At 47.7% G+C, this 20,589-nt stretch overlaps 1 protein-coding gene across 1 annotated transcript in view; it reads right to left on the bottom strand.

Moving 5' to 3' along the window:
• The window catches only part of MYO19 (myosin XIX), a 35,963-nt gene that overhangs the window by 13,626 nt on the left and 1,748 nt on the right, over positions 1–20,589 (bottom strand). The window contains exons 2-17 of the mRNA XM_063146418.1: positions 16,158–16,291; positions 14,762–14,909; positions 13,093–13,241; positions 12,622–12,735; positions 11,469–11,601; positions 10,898–10,967; positions 10,141–10,243; positions 9,655–9,751; positions 8,071–8,147; positions 6,614–6,704; positions 6,042–6,213; positions 5,049–5,122; positions 3,345–3,466; positions 3,068–3,181; positions 2,593–2,769; positions 860–1,006 (exon numbers count right to left, since the gene is read on the bottom strand). Coding sequence (XP_063002488.1) covers positions 860–1,006; positions 2,593–2,769; positions 3,068–3,181; positions 3,345–3,466; positions 5,049–5,122; positions 6,042–6,213; positions 6,614–6,704; positions 8,071–8,147; positions 9,655–9,751; positions 10,141–10,243; positions 10,898–10,967; positions 11,469–11,601; positions 12,622–12,735; positions 13,093–13,241; positions 14,762–14,909; positions 16,158–16,169 — 1,800 coding nt within the window. The 5' untranslated portion in view covers positions 16,170–16,291. The remainder of the gene's footprint in view (positions 1–859; positions 1,007–2,592; positions 2,770–3,067; positions 3,182–3,344; positions 3,467–5,048; positions 5,123–6,041; positions 6,214–6,613; positions 6,705–8,070; positions 8,148–9,654; positions 9,752–10,140; positions 10,244–10,897; positions 10,968–11,468; positions 11,602–12,621; positions 12,736–13,092; positions 13,242–14,761; positions 14,910–16,157; positions 16,292–20,589) is intronic.

Genomic DNA, 20,589 nt, shown 5'->3' with positions numbered 1-20,589 from the left:
TTCCACCCTTTCTGCCAATGCACTTGAAGCCAGTTTCTTTTTAATGGCCATGTTCCAAAAAACGGATGGGGTGCAAAAAGGAAAAACAGGTAAAAACTTCATGTCCTGACTCTGTTTGTTTCTTTACATCCCCACGAGGCGAAGTGGCTACTCCGTTCTGGGAGGGAAGGAACCAAATGGCAGCTGGTCTCAGCTGAGCCGATGGCGGGGCTTGGCTGTCTCATGTCTCCCTCCGATGCAGCCAGGTGGAACGGCTGTGGATGGAGGAAGCTCTCGGGAGGCCAGCAGCCAAACGGCAGTTGGTCCTGGCTAGACAGATAGAGGGGGCCTCACTGACTCCCCTCCCACTGATGGAGAGGCTGCAGATGGATGGAGGAAGTTTGGGGAGTTTTGATTCCAACCGGCCGATGGAGGGGGCTTGGCTGACTCATGTCTCCCTCAGGTGGGTGCAGTTCTCACTGTGCCAGCTTGCCCACTGTTATGGACTATCCCATGAAACGAGGGAGCAGTCGAGGCCACGCGCCAGCTTCACGCAGAGCAAGAGTGAGCCTGACCATGCATGGGTTGAGCCTGTATTCTGGAATAGTTCCCAGAATCCTCGGCAACCCCAAGTCAATGTGGGAGAGGATTTCCTCGAAGCCAGACACCTTGGAAACGCCTGCCTTACAGCATTTGATAGCTATTGCCCATTTACAGAAGGCCATTCTACACAGCCTCCTGTGCTCTGAGAATCTCGGCTTCCGTTTTGATCCACGAATTCAAGCGTCTAGCCTCTGTTGTTGCAGGAGAGAGCGAAACACCCCAGAGTGTGTTATATCTTTTTTTAAAAACACAAAAAAACACGAGAAATGTTACGAACCTTGAATTTGGAGACCACCGTAACGACCGTGGGTTTCGCCTGGCTCTTGATGTCGTCTCCGTCCGTTTTTTGGCTCGTAAATAATTTCTGCAGCAAGGGGTCCTTGGACTGCTGCAGCAGGAGCACCAGTTCTGGGGGAACGGGGTCCTTGTCGTACGACAAGAAGAAGCACAAAAGTGTAAATCTCCACTGCGGTTCACAAGACGTTGCAGCGTGAAGTGCTTTCTGTTTAGTTCGGTTGGTTCATTCCACCACCGCCACCCAATCACTCAATTTAGGGTTCCTGGGTGTGTGTTTTTTTAGTATTTTTGCACTCCTGCAAACTTGGGAATTCCCCTAAACCTGTTGAAACCTCCCTCTAGAGTGCGGAGAGTGTGGTTTTGGCAACTTAAAGCCTGCACCTGTTGGACAGCTCCTTCGCCCACACCCCACAAGGCCGACTGGCATCATTTAAAAGAAGATGGAGCGAGGGAGACAGCAGCAGGCAAAGGGAACATCCCTGCTGAAAGTGGACTTAACGTTCCCTCCTGGTCCCTTCTTCACTGTGTGTTGTGGACCTGTGTCTACCTCCTACCCACTGGTGTTGCTATGGTTGGACCCTGGGGTGAAAGCCCCCCCACCCCACGACCACCCAGAGAGGGGCAGAAGCAAGACCCTTTTTTATTCCCATAGACATGAGGGTGCAACGATTTAAGTGAATTTAAAATGCAAAAATGCACACGCTCGGGGTACTATTACTATTTAAAAAAAAACAGGGTTGGCAAACAGTTTAGTGGTTGTTCTAACATGTCAGGGATGTAGAAGCAACTGGAAAGCTAAAGAACAGATGATGAGCCCTGCTGGATTAGACCAAGGGTCCGTCTAGTCCAGCACTCTGTTCACACAGGGGCCAATCTGCTGTCGACCAGGAACCCACAAGCAGGGCATGGGTGTGACAACACCCTCCTGCCCATGTTCCCCAGAAACTGGTGCACACAGGTTTACTGCCTCTGATGCTGGAGGTAGCATACAGCCATCAGGACTAGTAGCCATGGATAGCCTTCTCCTCCAGGAACGTTTCCGACCTCCTTTTAAAGTCATCCAAATTGGTGGCCGTCACATCACCTTGTGGCAGTGAGTTCCAAAGTTATGTGAAGTCGTCTTCCCTTTGATCCGTCCCGAATCTCCCCCCACAATCAGCTTCATGGGAGGACCCTTTTGGGTTAAGTATCAGGGGAGGTGGAGAAATACTTTCTCAGCACCCAATCCACGTTCTCCACACCGACCCTGGAATGGCGGGGCTGGGAGAAATGTGAATTGTGTGCGCGCACTCAGGGCCGTCTAGAAGGCCCCCACGGAATACAGGATGTGGTGGTGGCCACCAATTTGGGTGGCTTTAAAAGGGGGTGGGATAAATTCCTGGAGGAGAAGGCTATCAATGGCTACTAGCCTACCTCCAGTATCCGAGGCAGTAAGCCTGTGTGCACCAGTTGCTGGGGAACATGGGTGGGAGGGTGCTGTTGCACCGTGTCCTGCTTTGTCGGTTCATGGCCGACAGCCGGTTGGCCACTGTGTGAACAGAACGCTGGACTAGATGGACCCTCGGTCTGATCCAGCAGGGCTCTTCTGATGTTCTTATATCGTTACGTCCAGGGTCTACAGTTATCTAGCTTGCTGTTCCTACCTATCCTCGGATTAAGCAAACATGCTGCCGGTGATCTGGTTAAAAAAAAAAGGTCCTCTAGCAACCGTACCTTGTTCTTCTCCACCATCCCTTCCACCCTATAGCGGACATCGCCGGCATAATGAGAAACTGTGAAGTTTGGCTCCTTGCTCAGCCTGTCCCTGCTAATGCACGGGTTCTCGGACAGAGCAATCTCGATCCGAGTTTGAAGCTGCCCGGCGTTGGAGGGCCTGTTGAGGCGGCATTCCTGCAAAAGAAAAGACGGCGGCAGGGAGAGTCGGAAGACTATTATTAGTTATTTAAGGCCTTTTTATCCCTGCTCCCCAGCCAAAAAATGGTTCCCGTAGCAGCTTACACACAATCAATAAAAAACAAAACAGGCCTTGCGTGCAGGCTTCTATTCTAAAAAGACACAACGCAAAAAGAAGAAGGCATGGGGAGGGAAGAGGAAAAAAAGCAAATGGACTTGGCAGCAGGGCTTGGAGGAGTGGCAAGGGAGGGGAGGCTAGGCTGACAGCCGGTGGAAACTCGAACTCGGGACCCACCTCGTTCAGCAGGGAGAAGATGCTGACAGGGCTGCCTTCAATCGCATCCAGGCCACGTTGGTTATCTTGGTAGTTGACGAAAGACCACTCCAAGCCTTCGGCGGCGTACTCTTCCTGGGGGAAACAGAAACACAATAGCAGGAACTGGGGGGGGGGGGGCAAGAGGAGGAGGAGAAACAGCAGCGTCTTTCCTGAGCACCCCACCCCCACCCCTGCTGAATCCCAGGCCCGGCTGGTGCAGAACGGCCTTCTGGGAAAGCCATAGGAAGGGCGTTACCTGTTGGGCCTTTAAGAAGTGGCCGACAAAATGCTGCTGCAGTTTCTCATTGGCGTAGTTGATGCACAGCTGCTCCAGGTGGTTCTCCGGGAAAGATTCAAAGCCGTAAACATCCAGCAGCCCTGGAGGAGGTCGGAGGGAGGCAAAGCGTTGATCCGCAGCGCCGGGGGCTTTTATTGAGCCAGCATTTCTTTCCTGACGTTCCTAGTAGCAGAGCTCCGCACGCACGCACACCCATCCTAGGGCACGCGGAGCGGCACATTTGCGCACGGAATGGGTGGGACCGATCCAGATAGGTAACGCAGCAAACAGGGCACCCCAAATTGCTCCGCTCCCTTCCTGGGGGGGGGGGGCATCCCCTTCCCCATACCATTTGGGTCCTGTGTCCCTGCCCCCTCGCCCCCCGGGCTTCTGTACAGTTATTCCTCCATTCTAAAAAAAGTTGAAATGCTGCTCCAAAGGCTCAGCTCCTGGCAGTAAGAGGTCAAAGTTAAAATAGGCTGTTCTTCTGGGCCCCACCCCTTTTTGCCTTTGGCCCCTCCCACAACTGGAAAGATGTCCCACACTCTGGATTTCTATCCCGCCTTTCTTCCAGCAAGAATGCCGGGGGGGGGGGGGGTTTGATGGGGTGCACGAAGTTCCCCACCCAGGGGGCACCAGCTGTGCTCAGGCTGTGCTTAGATTCAAGGAAGGGTTGCTGTGTGCTCAGACCGCGCAGCTCCAAAGTTTCACATTTCCAGCCTGCCCCGTTGGAAAGGGGAAGGTGGGTTTGCGTAGACAAAACCAGAAACCAAGCAGGACAGAAGCGCCGGGGAGCCAAACCTACGTGCGATTTCGCCCCAAGTCCGTTCACAACTTAATCCCGAATTGCGAAAGGGCAGCTCCGGGCGGTAAGTCTTGCGGCGTTTCCAAAAGATGAAGACAGCTACGCCCCAAGACATGGCTTGACCCAGACCTGTCTTGGTGACTGCCCTGTGTCACAGCGGTTAGAGTACCGGACCCAGGTTCAATTCCCCGCTAAGCCATGAAGCTCACTGAGACACCTGGGACCAGTCGCTATCTTTCAGATGAATCGACCTCCCAGGGATGTTGTGAAGGTAAAATGGAAAGGAGGGGAATTATATACACCGTCTTGAGCTCCTTGAAGAGGTGGGATATGGTATTTTTGTTACATGTTCTGCCAGAAAAAAAACCCTATAAGAAAAAAGGGGTACCCAAATTTGCCTTTCTCCTCATCCTTCCCCGTCCCTTTTCCTTTTATGTCGTGCCTTTTAGATTGTAAGCCTGAGGGCAGATACCGTATAAGTATTGATCTTTGTAAGTCACCCTCAAAGCCTTTCTTGGCTGAAGAATGGGGTAAAAAAAACCACTTTAATTAAATAGAAGTTAAGAAGGAATAGGAGTGGGTTGAATATACTATACCGAACAGGAGCGTGTCTCCCCCAAACCCACTCTTAACATTTATATACAGGTTGTGGAATTCAGCATTTGTTAAAAAGCACAGAATTTAGATTTACTGGCTGTAGAATATATTGGCTGCAGAACTTATATAAATTTTGCACCCAGTTAATCTAAATTCCGTGCTTTTTAACAAATGCGGAGTTCTGCACCCTGTATAGAAATGATCCAATTTTACAGATAGAAATTCAGTGTGGAGTCCAACCAGCCCTGATGCCCACATCCAAAAGGGATTAAAAACGATACCTATGAAATTGTTCCACACGGAAGGGTCTGCATAAATGCTTCCGTTGATCACGGCAACAAGCCAGTCGAATATCCTGCAACAGAAATACAAAATTGGCCACCCAGTCAGCTAGGGAGATGCAGCACACGTCTCATGCAGCTACAAAAGTGGCCAGAAACAAAGGAGCCCAGCAGGACCGGCCCACGACATTTCGCCGCCTGAGGCAGAAAACAAGATGGCGCCCTTCCCATCCCATGCCCCAAAGTCAACTTGACTAGCAGATGAATCTGTCTTCAACGTGGATGATGGGTCCGTGTCTTCCACCACACTTGAGGAGGCAGCAGGAGAACTTAGGGAGTGAAGAGTAGGCTGCATGGCTCACATTTCTCTCCCCCAACACCCTGCTGCCACCTCCTGGCATGTGCCACCTGAGGCAACTGCTTCACTCTACCTAATGGTAGGGACGGCCCCGGAGCTCAGAAGGTGTCCTTGTGCAGGGCTTAACTTCTATTTTCAGAATCGGGACCGAGTCTCAGGACAAGTGAAAGAATGACAAAAGTAAGTGCACGGGAGATGTTCAGAGAAACCTGGGAACACCAAAGAGGGGATTCAAAGGAACATTAAAAGCAGGATTGCATGTGGATTGCAAATGCACCCTCCGTGCAACCTAGCAAAAAAAAGTCCTATGACTGGCTGGGGAAAGCAGGGAGTCGGACTTTTTTCCAGTCTAAACATGTATAGAGGGGAATAAACGTGAATAAAATTGTTCTTGTCTTATGGTTAGAATCATTTGTTCACCCTCGCAAAATGGTGAATATGAAGTCTTGGGGTTTGGAACATGGAAACTACAGAGCCAAATCCTGATTGGTCACAAAGGTGATTGCTCTCGTTTCTAGGCTAACCTACCTCACAGGGATGTCACAAAGACAGAATGAGAGTTTGGAAGGAAGGAAGGACAGGAGACGGTGTAACAATTGACACCTCTCTGAAGAAGGGAGAGGCAGAGCACTTACCGGGCGTAGATCACCTTGGCCAAACAGTCCCTCCTGGTCTCGCACTCTGCCTTGGGGCACGCCTTCTTGAATACCTGCTGTTGTTTCCCGGCTATGATCGTCCGGATCCGCAGCGTGTCTGACAGCTCCTCCACAGGCACTTTTAACAACCTTGAAGCGGACTTGGCAAAAGCTTGTTTCAAAAGAACCGTGAAAAAAGAAGAAACCGGCGGCTTATTTAACCATCTCAAAACAACAAAAGTCCATAAACATGAACCTGCCTGATTTTTTACGACATTCTAAATTTTGCAATCCTATGCAGGTTTGGACAGAAAAAAGTCCTACAACTCCCAGCACACACCAGCCAGGGATGCTGGGAATTGTAGGACTGCCTAAACCTGCATAGGACTGTACCCTTAAGAGTGAGTTCCTAGTTGAGACATGATTTGAACTGTAGATCGCAACTTTCCTAGCTCATATTTTTAGCCGCTCCACAAACCGAATTCCACAATTCGAGTGATACCACCTTTTGTCTACAGGCGGGAATTCAAACCAAATTGGTTGTGGGGCAGGAGGGACCTTGGGTCTCTCACCTTCGGCACAATCTTCTAGCTCGCAGGGCTGCGATTCGTCTTCCGATTCCGAGAAACGGACGTTGCCCAAGTGGAGAAGTCCCGCTAATATCTGCAACAAGAGAGACAGCAGGATTCAGAGCTGGGGGTTGTGCGGATGGACGTTTTGGATTGGCCAACAGCCAGGATTCCAAACGTCCCTGGAGGTGCAGAACAGGACGTCACTGAAGATCCCCCAAGGTTTAAGCAGACCGGAGAAAATTAGGGAGTTTACACAGACGTCACATGAAGCACTTTCAAAAGTTCCTATCATCACGACAGCAAACAGCTCCAACCACTGTGCCTGGATACTATTTTTCTGATTAAAACACCTCGCTGTCTGCTTTTAATCTGGTAGGTTTACAAGGTATCTTGCAATGTTTAACATCCGTAATAAAATTGCAACAGTCATTAAAAACAAATAGCGAGAACAGACCAGGAGCATAGAAGCTATTACGTTTCTGATCTTTTAAGATCCGAAATAGGGGGCCTTCTCCTGTGGGGTGCTTCTGCCTTCAGAGGTGGGTGGATTTGTAGCAGCTTTCAGCGTTACACGGGTGAGGCGGAAAAGTGGTATATAAATATCACAAATGAATTGAACAAGCAGGACCTGCAACAAAACGTTGCAGCGTGGAGCATTCCTGTTCAGGGTTCTAGCCAGCCATACCCTTTCGGAGATTCCATTCCATTCCTGCCCCTGTTTCCCACACCCAACCCAACAATAAGCCAGCATTCTGTGCCTGCTGAGCACGCTCAGTTCTCACTGGGTTGTTCTGAATTTGTTTGCTACCCCCTAAGGGTTTTCCCCCCACTAAAGATTGTTTTTAATCATTCTGCTAACTTTGGGGTTTCCTTAAGCCTGCTGCTAACCTTTCTCTTGTGCAAGGATGGTAATGGTTTGGATACATAAGGATCCATCCTCAGAGAATTGAGTTCGTTACTTGTATAGGCCTGGAGTGTTGAATCTCAGACCCACAGGTAGAATCAAGCCTCCCAAAACACTCCACTGGGGCTTCCCCAGATGGCCGCACCCCTTCCCTTGGCTCCACCCCTTTCCCCCAACCCCCAGTAGGTGGGAGTTTCCTAGCTTTTATGCTGTCCCCCCTCCACAATTCTAAAACATTGAAATGCCTCTCCTAAGTCTTAGTTACTGGAAGGAAGAGATTTATCTAAAATAGGCTGGCATTTTTGGCTCCGACCACCACTGGAATGTGGCCCCTGGGAGATTCTCTGAAATCTAATCCGGCCCCCGGGCTGAAAGAGATTCAATGTCTGCAGTGTAGGGCGATCGGCAGAAGAGCAGAGCAATTGGAAGGGAGCTGGATCATGCCTGTGCCTCTGATGCAAAGACAACTGCTGCGCTCATGCTAATACAACTTCAAGGTTTAAAATTCTTTAATAGAAGAACACAACTGAGATTGAGCCACGTTTCAACTGACCTTGAAAACATTATTCTGTGTGGAAGCATCGATGCCCAAGTGGGACATGGCCTCTTGGGTCACATCAAAGCAGTCCTCTGGGGGGGAGAAAGAGACACTTGAGTTACACAAGGGCGCTCCATCTTTCCAACCATGGTTTGGCATTAAGGCTGAACTACCATTTTTCTCAGTGTGGATGCTACTCTCTAAAATGGTAGTTCAGCTTTAATGCCAAACCATGGTTGGAAAAATAAATAAAAACAAAAAACCTAACCATGGTTTCCAAACAAAAAGCCTCCACACAAAATAACCTAACTATGGTTTGCAAACCGCCCCCAAAAACCACGGTTTACAAACACCCAACCCAAGGAACCTTAACCATGGTTTGCAAAACAAACAAACCCCTCTAACTGTAGCTTGCAAAAAAAAACAGAGCACATCTAACCATGGTTTGCAGAAAACAAAACAAAACCCTAGCCATGGTTTGAGAAAAAGAAAAAACCGATGAGTGATTTGTGGGAGTGGGGAAACTAACCATGGTTTGCAAAAATAAACAAACAGCCACCCCAAAACCCCAACCATGGCTTGTTGCGATATGTGAAACAACAAGCATCCCAAAAAATAGTTTGTACATGCCACCAAATCAGAGAATGTGGTTGGCTTGCAAATCATGGATTGGACAAGCTGTGGTTTGGCATTACATCTGAACCAACAAACCATGGTTTGAGACACTGTTCTGAGGAACCTTGAGTGGAGGATGTCCAGGGATTTTGGAAAAAGAGAGATACCAAACACGTTGTTATGGTTCGGTGGTTCGGTGTCACTAAATGCAGAGCAAGCCATGGTTTGGCCTGACGTCTGAACCAACACAGTCTACCCAAGGTTTCTCAAGTACAAGACAGATGACCGATTGTTGCGTGAGATGTTCAGACCCAATATCGTCTGAACGTCTCACGTCCCAATATCGTCTGAACATCCCATTTCCTACATGTAGGCTGAAGTCTTAAATGACACCCCTTTTAGGGAGTAACCTCCGCTGACCACAATAGGACTGACTTCAGAGCAAACATACTTAGGGTTAGATATCCAGATTTCAGCAAAGAGAAGAGAATATTAAACTTGTTTTTCATTCCTAACACTCAAGGAAGCTTACAAATAATAAAAACAAAACGTGACATAAAAATTAAACCAGGACGGCTGCAATCCAATGCAGATTTACTTGGAAGTAAGTCTCAATGAACACAGTGGGACTTACCTCTGAGTAAACATGCATGGGATCGCATTGCAAGAAACCAGGAAAGAAAAAACCAACAGAAAGATGTAAAGCCATTTAAACTAGAGTGATTAACTAACTGAAAGTCCGAAAATGTTTTTTAGGTTACTCGTAAGCACCTAAAAAAGACCGCTTTATCCTCTTAATTTACGCAAATATTTATCTTCACCCAGCGGTTTCTTTGGCTAGTGCATTTTTTTCTTTGTAACAGAGCTGTCTAATGTCACGGAAATAATAATACGTGTATTTATTGAGGCTTATGCTTAAACTCCTCCATGCTTTCCCTAAGGGGGCTTAAAACTCTTTAGAACATCTGGGTTTTAAAATGGCACCTTCCAGAGCCTTTTCGGGATTCGGCAGCCAAGAGAAGTTTGCGCCTTCTGGGAGATCCCAATCCAGTCGCTGCCACGGGGTGGCACCCTTTGCAATCTGGAAAGAAAAAATAAAATAAAATCCAGGTCTTCTCCCGGAAAGCAAACAATAATCGGTAAACTATAAATTGGTACAGAAAAAGAAGAGTTAACGGAAGCAGGAAGGGGAGGTCATTCTTCTGATTAAATTTCAGGTGCCTAACCATGGTTTGTGCCAACCATGGTTTAAGCTCCCAAACGTACAACATGCAAACCATGGATTTTGAGTGGTTTGTCTTTCATTTTTCATCCTTTGCACAGTTGGTTTCCTAATTCTGGGATCTACAGCAAAGGAGTAGAAAAACTGGACATTTACTGTGCAGCCTCCACACGCACATACAAAATGGCAAGGCCATGTGTTCGATTTTTTTTTAAAAAAAGAACCAACACCACACCGATGTCACAAACCTGGTAAAAGATATGGAAGTTCCTTTCGCGAGGGGCTTGGTAGGCAACTCTTGTTTTCTCCAGGAGGAATGTCTGAATGGAAGCGCTGGTTAGATGCTGAGATCTGGAGAAAGTGAGAACTAATTTTTTGGAAAATGCATTTGTGAACATCATAAGAACATAAAAACATAAGAAAAATAGAATCATAGAATCGTAGAGTTGGAAGGGGCCTATAAGGCCATCGAGTCCAGCTCAATGCAGAAATACACCTTAAAGCATTCCTGACAGATGGCTGTCCAGCTGTTTCTTAAATGCCTCTAATGTGGAGAGCCCATGACCTCCCTAGGACATTGCTCCCATTGTTGTACTGCTCTAACAGTCAGGACATTTTTCCTGCTGTCCAGCCAGAATCTGGCTTCCTGTAACTTCAGCCCGTTATTCCGTGTCCTGCACTCTGGGAGGATCGAGAAGAGATCCTGGCCCTCCTCTGTGTGACAACCTTTCAAGTCTTTGAAGAGTGCTCTCACGTCTCCCCTCCATCTTCTCTTCTCCAGGCTAAACATGCCCAGTTCAATCAGTTTCTCCTCATAGGGCTTTGTTTCCAGACCCCTGATCATCCTGGTTGCCTTCCTCTGAACACGCTCCAGCTTGTCTGCATCCTTAAAACACAGCTCTAAGAATGGATGGGAATGCCAATCGATTTCAACATGATGCAGTTGTATGTGTGCGTGTGCCTTTTAAATAATAATAATAATAATAATAATAATAATAATAATACCTGTTTAATTGAAGCTGGATGTATTTCCCAAAACGGCTGCTGTTGCTATTCCGCAGGGTGCATGCGTTTCCTGTAAGCCAGTCGGAAAGAGACAAGACACAAATGAACCCCAATGAGATGAAAGAAAACACAAATCCAGGCGATTCTTCTCCGCGGAAAGGCAACACAGCTAAGGCAGATTTGCAGTGTGCCAATCAAATGAGGAGAATGGTCATTCCTGTAAGACAGGGCTATTGAACCTCAAAGCTGGCCTGTCTGGCGTTGCGATCCGGCCTTCCAGGGTGCTCCAGAAGGCCACGCCTCCTGCCATTGGCTCCACCCCCTTTCCCTTAACTGCAATTCCATGATTTCCTGCGATGTTTTCCCCACTCTAAAAGGTTCAAATGCCTCTCCTAAGGCTTCGATACGGAGAGTAAGAGCTTGAAGCGAAAGCAGGATGGTATTTTGAATATTTTGGGCCCCACCCATTTGACTTTGTCCTGCCCACTGCAGCCCCCGAGAGCTTCTCTGAAAAAAAAAAATCGGCCCTCGGGGTGAAAGAGTTTCAAACTAGAGTGCATTTTTTATTTACCGAAAGCTTCCATCACCGGGTTGGAGTCCAGGACCCTCTTCTCTATCCTCTCCACGGCTACGCTGCCTTTTTGGGGGGTGGATGACGCGGCAACGGTGGCATAAAATCTCATCAAGCAACGGGACGTCCACGTCTAGAAACAGAGCCGAATGGCGTCAGCCAGTGGCTGGTTTTGCCAGGTATCATACGTGCAAAGGTGTTCATGGGGAGGAAATGAAGAACTGTATCTACAAGCAGTAGAGGCTGTTGATTCCAATGTCAGTGGGGTGGTGAATCCCTTCCGGATTTCAGTCAGAACCAGCCAGAACTCTGAAGGAGTGATCCAGAGTTCTGGCTAATTCTGACTGAAACCTGGAGCCTATTCACAGCCCCACTGATATCGGAGCCACCAGGCTCCACTGTTCACACGATAACATAAGGAGAGTTTATATTGTAGGACTATTCACACAATGAATTCCAACTGAATGTGTGAACATTCAACCCACCTATGCATAACACTGAATGGCCAATGCAGCGCTCACCTGTTTCTTTCCTTCATGTGTGACAGAATAGGATGAAAGCTTTCCAAGTTTGGTTTTCAATAAATCACAGTTTCCTGTTAGGTCACGGAAAACTGGTTTATAGTAACTGTGGTTACTTAACAAACCAGGATCCGAAACTAGCATTTGATCCTGGTTTGATAACTATCGATGGTTAGAACAAACCAGAATTTACCAGAAGAGAATGAAAGTTTCCACATTTGGTTTTCAGTAAATCAGTTTCCTGTTACGCCTTGGGTAACTGGTTTATTGTAACTGTGTTAAATAATTATGGTTACTTAACAAACCAGGATCCAAAACCACTATTTGATCTTGGTTTGACAACTACCGATGGTTAGAATAATTCAGAATTTACCCAAGTTGGGACGTAACAGAAAAGCAACCCTTTCGTCAAAACCGAAAGATTGTAAAAAACGTGAAAATCGCACCCTGCAGGTAGCAAATTAGAGCATCAGGGAATCAGCATTACGTCTTCTATTAGAGGTGCTAGATCTCTACGTGCAGGGAACCTTGCGGGGATCTGAAAAGTACCGTGTTCCGAGCCAACACAAAGCCCAGAGAGAAGGATGCAAGCAGCCAATCCGAGCGGGGCGTAAGAAAGCCCTTCCTCTTACCTTCCCAGCGCCGCTTTCACCGCTAACAATTATGGACTGGTTTACTGGTGGGATCTGGCTTTCCACGTTCCTGTAGGTTTCCTCTGCCACCACAAAAACGTGCGGTTTTAATTCCTAAGGAAGGGGGGGAACACACAAAAAGAGGCGTTTGGAACGAAAAAAAAGGCTGCTGTTCAGGGCAATTCAACAACGGCTTCCAGGTCTTTAAGATAAAGAATTGGCGCCAAAGGTGGGCATCACTGGGCACTTGTCAAGGTCCACATCTCAGCCCCCCCACCCCCCAGCCAATTCCCGGAACCCCCTGGCTTGCTTTTACTCTTCTTCCTTTCACCGCCTGCTCACTTGTCCTCTCTAAAGATGTGTTCAATGAAAGCAGAAGACGCCGCCTCTTCCTTTGCTTGCTCCCTCCGGGCTGGTTGGGCCTGAAGCGTGTGGAAGAAAGGCCGCTGTCGCGGTGGCCTCCTCTCTCACCTGAAGGCGGGCGGCGGTGTGGTATTCTTTCATGAGCTCCTGAGAGTAGAGAGGCGGGATGGGACGGAAGGGGTTGACGGCCACGAGGCTGCAGCCGGCGTTGGTGTAGAACACATCGGTGGCGTATCGCGCCTGGAGGCACTTCAGGACTGAGGGAGGGAGAAAGTCAGGTCAGCGCTTGGCCAGAAACCGATTCCTTCTGGCTTCAACCTCCCATTTTAGGAGAGGTAAATGGTTGAGCAGAGGGCTTCTTAGTAAAGACCCCAACCCGATGGACCCCCTCATAAGGCAGCGGGTGGGCGGAGACAGTGGAGACCATGATTTCGGTGGGAATCCTGCTTTGAGACCCTCCTATCCGGCGGAGGCTGGTAGCTCTGATTTCGGTGGGGCTGTGAATCCATTCTGGGTTCAGCCAGTACTCTAAGCTATCCAAAGTGTTGAACTTATTTCGAGGATCGGGTTCATCACCTTGGATAGCTCCTTTAGCGGTCTGGCTGTTTTCTGACTAAAATCCAGAATGCATTCACAGCTTCCACTGAAATTGGAGCCACCAGCCTCCACTGGATGGGTGTGTGTGTCTCAAGGAGGGTCCCTTAGGACATGGTCTCCAGCACCTGCATCTCCATCACTCCAGGTTCTGGGGGGAGATGAGGCCATAGGTCAGGGGTGCAAAAAGCACAGCCTTTGGGCTGCAGGCCTCATATGATGGCCCCAAGACCTCCAGCACCTGCCACTCCATAAATGAGGTGGGAGGGGGAAGGAAAAGGCCTCTCTAGGCACAGGCCCTATGGTTCCTAGCATAGAAACCTTGTTCCTAGAGTGTCTTAGGAAGCAACACTTGAAGGTTGTACCTTAGCGGGAAAGGGCGCCACCAAGGCTGCAGTTCCGGCCTAAAGCGGCCCACCCATTTTGAACTCTTTGGAGCAGTGGCTCAGTGGCAAAGCATCCGTTTGGCACGCAGAAGGTCCCAGGTTCGATCCCCGGCATCTCCAGGTAAGGCTGGAAGTATTCCTGCCTGAACCCCTGGAGAGCCATTGCTGCCAGCCCGTGTTGACATTATTGGGCTAGATGAACCAGTGGTCTGACGCAGTATAAGGCAACTTCATATGTCCCTAATATGGACCCGAGTTAAAACAGCCGCAGACACACTTTTTATTTGTACAGCCCTGTTGTGTAAGACAGACGTACCCATAACCAAACAGCAACAGGATGGCCCAAACTGTGACTAGCTCTTCAAACTACCTTCTACATGACATTGACATGTCTACTCAGAAGAAAGTGCCAGTGAGTTCAGTGGGGCCTACTCCCAGGAAACTATACAGCAGGGATAGGGAACCCCCCCCCCGTCCCGTGTGGCCCCCGCATCTGGCCTGTGGTGCCCTCCCTTCACCTTGCCCCTCCGAGAACCAATTAGGCTTTTCTAAAACAAAAGAATCACCATCCATTGGGGCTATTCTAAAAAAAAGAAGAAGCTAATTCCTGCGGTGGGAGGGGGATTTGCAGTGGTGGTTTAGGCCCTCCCACTTTTGGCTCTAGCCCCGCCCACCATCTAGGCCCCAGAAGATTTCCCCAGGAAATACGGCCCAGGGGTCAGGGGTGGGGAGAAGGTCCCCCCAGCTCTGGAGTAGTGGACAGCAGCCTTAAGTGATCAGGACTTCTTGGACTCTACCGGTTGTGGTGGTTACTGGATTCACTTTGGTCAGGTCATCAAAGCGATGGAGTTGCAGCTCATCACTCAGGAAAGATTTAACTTCGTCCCCAAGATGCAGATCGTCATCGCTGTGGCTGATGGACGCAGCGCCCTTTGGGCCATTGACCTGAAAGCAGAGATTGAAGAAATGTTCACTCACGGACAAGATCGTAGGATATTACATCATCCACTTCAGATACAGTGTCAATTCTTAAAAGTTAAGGAGACATAGACCAAGTCATGTACATCAAATACGGTATTGGCTGTGTTCGGATGTCATAATAAATCAGGGATGCAGAACCTGTGGCCCGCGGAGATTCTCACATCCTGCCTGCGGAGGGGCGGCAGGTTTCCCTAGGGGACGTCCCCCTGGAGGAATCCCAGCTGTTACCTCCCATCTCGGATAAGGACGTGCAGCACTGGGACATCCATTTCTGGCTAGATGAGTTCCGTGTCGTGTACTTTGTGTCTGTGAGCCAAACTGTGGGTTGTTTCTCCAATGTTGGCGCCGGGGGGAGGGGGAAGGTTCCCCAATTTGCGCAAATTTCAGAGGAATTTGTACAAATTATGACCATGATTTGGGAAAATCTGGCCATAACTTAGGCAGATTTGGCTGTAACTTGTGCAAATTGCCAAACTTTTAAAAATGCGCAAAATTCCCAGAAAATGGCTCCACTCGCTACAGATGAGTTGGACCCAAAGTGGGGCCAGGCCTGGGAAAACTTGCCAAACACCACCCCACAAACAGATTTTAATTTCTGTGAACTGCCCAGAGACCTTCGACTATCGGGTGGTACAGAAAGGTAACAAATAAATAAAATTCTCCACAATCCCTAATCTCAGATCGGAATGTAATATTATTAATAAATACCGATAATAGCTTAAAGTTGTTTATCGTTGGGTTTAGATGTATGTTTATGTTTTTGCGGTTTTAAATTTCGTATATTGTTTTTAGTCGTCTTAATTGTAAAAACAGAATAGCTGTTTTTACAAGGATACTGTTGTTTTTATGCTTTTTATGTTTTTAACTTTTGTATATTTGCTTTTAATGTTTACTGTTTTTCACTTTTGTAAACTGCCCAGAGAGCTTCGGCTATGGGGCGGTATATAAATGCAATAAATAAATGCACACCCCCCCCCCCGAGAGCTTCAGCTTTGGGGTGGTATAGAAATCATCATCATCATCATCGGCGATGAGAGAGAGAGGTGCTGGGAGAAACAGCTGGCCTTCCCAGCACCAGCCAAGTCCGTTCATGTGGTGTGGTAGCCACATCACGCAGTGGCCCGACACACATGAAATACACGCCGGAACTGTTCCTTGAGTGAATCACTGGAGGATTCTCCATCCTACCACCTTAGCTTTTCCATCACATACCTGCGTGGGCATTTTCCTCCTCGTTTTAGGGCGTTTCGGAGCTTCGGCAGGCGAATCGCTCAAAACCAACCGGAGGGACGGAATCTCGGCAGCCTTTACGTTGCAGGAATCTTGAGCGAGACAAACCAGGCGCCCTAAATATGAGAGAGTCCGGAGATTTAGAAATCTGCATCACATGATTGGATCGGCCGTTTTCCAGGCAAGAAGGAGCGACCCTCGTCCGTTGCAGGGACTCCGTGGCATCCTAAACTCTTCCTGGTGCTTCGCTTGTTGGCCTGGGAGTCATAAGAACTTACGCCCTAATAAGTGTATGTAGGATTGGTAATCTTTGCTTAAGAACATAAGAAGAGCCCTGCTGGATCAAACCCCTTAACCTCCTTTTTTCCGAGCCAAACAATCCCAGCTGTTGCCACCTTCCCTCCTAGGGGAGATGCTCCGGCCCCCTGGATCATTTGAGTTGCCCCTTTCTGCCCTTTTTCCGGCTCTACAAGCTGTCAACCAGGGACCCACAAGCAGGACACAGTGCAACGGAGTCCCAGTATGGCACAATAATGGAAAACAAAAGCAGACATTGTCAGCTTGTAAACTCAAATCACAGTCTGGGTTCTAAACTATGGTTAGTACAAACCACGGTTTGGCCTGATGCCTGAATTAAACTTGGACCAAGTTTAAAAGTCAACTTTTTAGATAGGACTAATTCCAGAGACAGGAAATTCATTGGCATTTTCCCTCTCACTTGGCTGGCTGCCATTTTGTGTCCCGTCCCCCCCAAGAATGGAACTTATTTTATTTTTATTGTATTTATGTTATTTGTGACCTTTATACACTGCTGAATATAATACAAAACCCTCAGTGGCTCACAATACGTATTAAAACCACAATGTCTACACCTCCCCAAGTACGTCATGCGCCAACTGGAGACATCAATGTGCTGTGCGACAAACTGGGGGTGGGGAGAACACACATACACACATCCCTAACCAACTTAATCTAGTTAAGAGAAATATTTGTTTTCAAGACTATACAATTACTCGGCCATTGTTTTGGGGATCCGAGAAGATTACGGGTAGCAGAGTGGATTTTCTCCGCAAATGTAAAAGTTTCCCGTCTTTTGTAAACAGATTGGGGCAGTGGAGTGAAGGAAGGCCTCAGGGGAAAATGAGAGCGGAACATTTTTGCATGGGGCGTGGTCTGTGGAAAGTTACGCGCAAAGGGCAAAAAAATAAAATAAAAATCTAAATACTTGCTGACTGCCAGTTTCATCCCGCTACAGTAAACTCAGCAAATGGTTGCTGGCAGATTGAAGTCTCAGCCAGGGCCTCACAGCTTTTTTAATTTCCTCAGCTATCGTTCTACTTATTTATTAAGATACTCACCCCATAAAGACACAAACTGTGCAAGAATATAAGACGAGGTGGCACGGAAACACAGCTACAAGCCTTTTAGCTGGCTCGTAATTTTCTTTGGGAGGCTAGTTGCTTTTGTGGGTTTATTTACAAGGTGGTATAATTACTACTATTTTTATTTATTTATTTCATTTAATTTCTATACCGCCCAATAGCCGAAGCTCTCTGGGCGGTTCACAAAAATTAAAACCATGAAAAGCATAATAAAACAACCAATAATTTAAAAACACAAATACAAAATACAATATAAAAAGCACGACCAGGATAAAACCACACAGCAAAAAGTGATATAGGTTAAAATATGAGATTAAAACAGCAGAGTTTAAATTTAAGATAAATTAGGTGTTAAAATACTGAGAGAATAAAAAGGTCTTCAGCTGGCGGACGAGAGGAAAACAATGTAGGCACCAAGCAAACCTCTCTAGACACTCACAAATCCTTTTGCCAGCTCGCCTAGGGTGAGTACCCCAGCCTTCTGGCGAGCACGGCACCAAGCACCACCAAACATAGCCCTACACCTCAGAAGTCTCATTTCCACCAGCTTCCGAGCAGGTAAGGAAAGGCAGAAGTCACTTCTTATTCCTCTGTACCCCGGACAAGGGAGAGAAGACCCTAATTCTCACCCCAATCCCTCTGTCAGCCAAGTCAACATTTCTAGACCTTCCATTTCATTTCTTATATTTCTATGCCGCTCCATCCATCCGTCGCGATGGATTTTACTCAACCCCACGGGAGCCCACAGTCACGCAACGGCAGGGTTAGAACGCGTTGTGTGGGGAGAGCCCCCTAGGAACTCAACCATTGAGTGGAGCTTTCGCTTCCTTTCGCTATGTTGTCCGAACTGCGCCTCTCTCTCTCTGTTTTTGTCAACAAAGCCCAGTTCAAAGGCCTTCAAAAGTTTAAACAATTCAGTAGCCAAACAATCCCGCGCCCCGCTCCCTACCCCATGCAAGAGCCTGCTCAAAACAGAACCAGTTTCAAAATCTGCCCTGTGTCTGTAGGTAAAAGATAAGCATCTGAACCGTTCAGCCGAAGGGCAAAGCGCCCGGGTTTTCTGCTCTGCAACCATCTTGTAAAGGACTAGCCCAGCTATTCCTGGGACTCCTACAACACACAAATTGTGCTGCACCTGCCTTCAACCCCTTGCCCAAAATGCATTTTCCCCGATCAAGCGTCCCAGAGAACCCTGGCTTGCCACGACGGAACTATATGGCCTGTTTGCTCAGGCTTTGCTCATCCCCGCAAACAAGACCGCTAAACAAACCAGGAATGATTTGTTTAGCATGCTGTCTGAACTGGGGATCCTGGCCTTCCGCTCCGAAACAAGCCAGGATAAGTACACCAAGAATAAAACTTGGGTTGCGATTCTGGCCTGTTAGGGACACAACAAGCCACTATCTCCCATTTGGACGACACGCTAAACAGGGCGTTCAAACTTTGGGGGTTGGTGGGAGTTTGGAGAAAGTGTCGTGGATGCTCTCACAAAATGGCTGCTCTGGGGGGGGGTGTGGCTTACCCATTCATAAAATGGCTCTCATGGCCAGTCACAAAACGCTCATTCCCTGAAGACAAACTGAAACTGAAACAGAAGTGTTTTGCCCAAGATATTAAATACAAGGCATAGGGGTTGAATTCGAAAACACAAAATCTGTCTTTCAAATTCAAGATGGTACCAGAGGGCTTTGCAACATGCCAACGTCCCAGATTAAAAACAAATAAAATTGTGATTTTTTTTCTTTTAAAAACAACTTAAGAAATAAAATAGAAATCATGAGGACCAGCGAGCCTGACAGCTCAATTTTTGGAACTCTCTCAATTTCAGAGGTTCTAAACCAGGGTGGGCAACTTGTGGCCTTCCAGGTGTTTTGGTTTACAATTCCCATCATGCCTCACCATGGCCCATGTTAGCTAGGGTTAGATTACTGTAATGCACTTTAAGTAGGGCTACCCTTGTGCTTGGTCTGAAAGCTGCTGAAGGGGGCAGATGGCTGTGCACATATAGCACCAGTGCTAGGGTGACCCTATGAAAAGGAGGACAGGGCTCCTGTGTCTTTAACAGTTGCATAGAAAACGGAATTTCAGCAGGTGTCATTTGTATATATGGGGAACCTGGTGAAATTCCCTCTTCATCACACCAGTTAAAGCTGCAGGTGCCCTGCCTTCTTTTAAATCTGGTCACTCTAGTATAGCTCCTGCAGCTTTAACTGTGGTGATGAAGAGGGAATTTCACCAGGTTTTCCAAATATACAATTGACACCTGCTGAAATTCTGTTTTCTATGCAACTGTTAAAGATACAGGAGCCCTGTCCTCCTTTTCATAGGGTCACCCTAACCAGTGCTGAGACAACTGCACTGGCTATCTATTAACTACCGAGGCAAGTACAGGCTCTTGCGGTTGGCATAGGGTGACCATATGAAAAGGAGGACAGGGTTCCTGTATCTTTAACAGTTGTATTGAAAAGGGAATTTCAGCAGGTGTCATTTGTACATATGGGGAACCTGGTGAAATTTCCTCTTCATCACAACAGTTAAAGCTGCAGGTGCCCTGCCCTCTTTTAAATCTGGTCACTCTAGTATAGCTCCTGCAGCTTTAAATGTGGTGATGAAGAGGGAATTTCACCAGGTTCTACTTATATACAAATGACACCTGCCAAAATTCCCTTTTCTATGCAACTGTTAAAGATACAGGATCCCTGTCCTCCTTTTCATATGGTCACCCTAGGTTGGCATATAAAGCTCTGAACAGCTTGGGACCAGGTTCCTTGGTGGATTGCTTTCCCCAGTAGAGACCTGTGTGATAATTAAGATCATCGGATGAGGTCCTCCTGGTGGTACCACAACCTGCAGGCTTCCATCTTGCAGGAATCCAGGAAGCGGGCCCTTCTCTGTGGTGGCACCCAATTTATGGAATGACCTCCCCTGTTATTTGGGAGGTGCCAACTGTATCATGCGCTAGGTCTCAATTAAAGACCCAGGCCTTCCCAGGCTGAGTGTGCTTCCCTGTCTGTTTATTTGCAATTATGGTG

This window comes from Elgaria multicarinata, chromosome 22 (genome assembly GCF_023053635.1).
Source record: "Elgaria multicarinata webbii isolate HBS135686 ecotype San Diego chromosome 22, rElgMul1.1.pri, whole genome shotgun sequence".
Taxonomy (NCBI): domain Eukaryota; kingdom Metazoa; phylum Chordata; class Lepidosauria; order Squamata; family Anguidae; genus Elgaria; species Elgaria multicarinata.
Note: the sequence above shows the minus strand (reverse complement) of the source record. Positions and strands in the feature narration are given on the sequence as shown.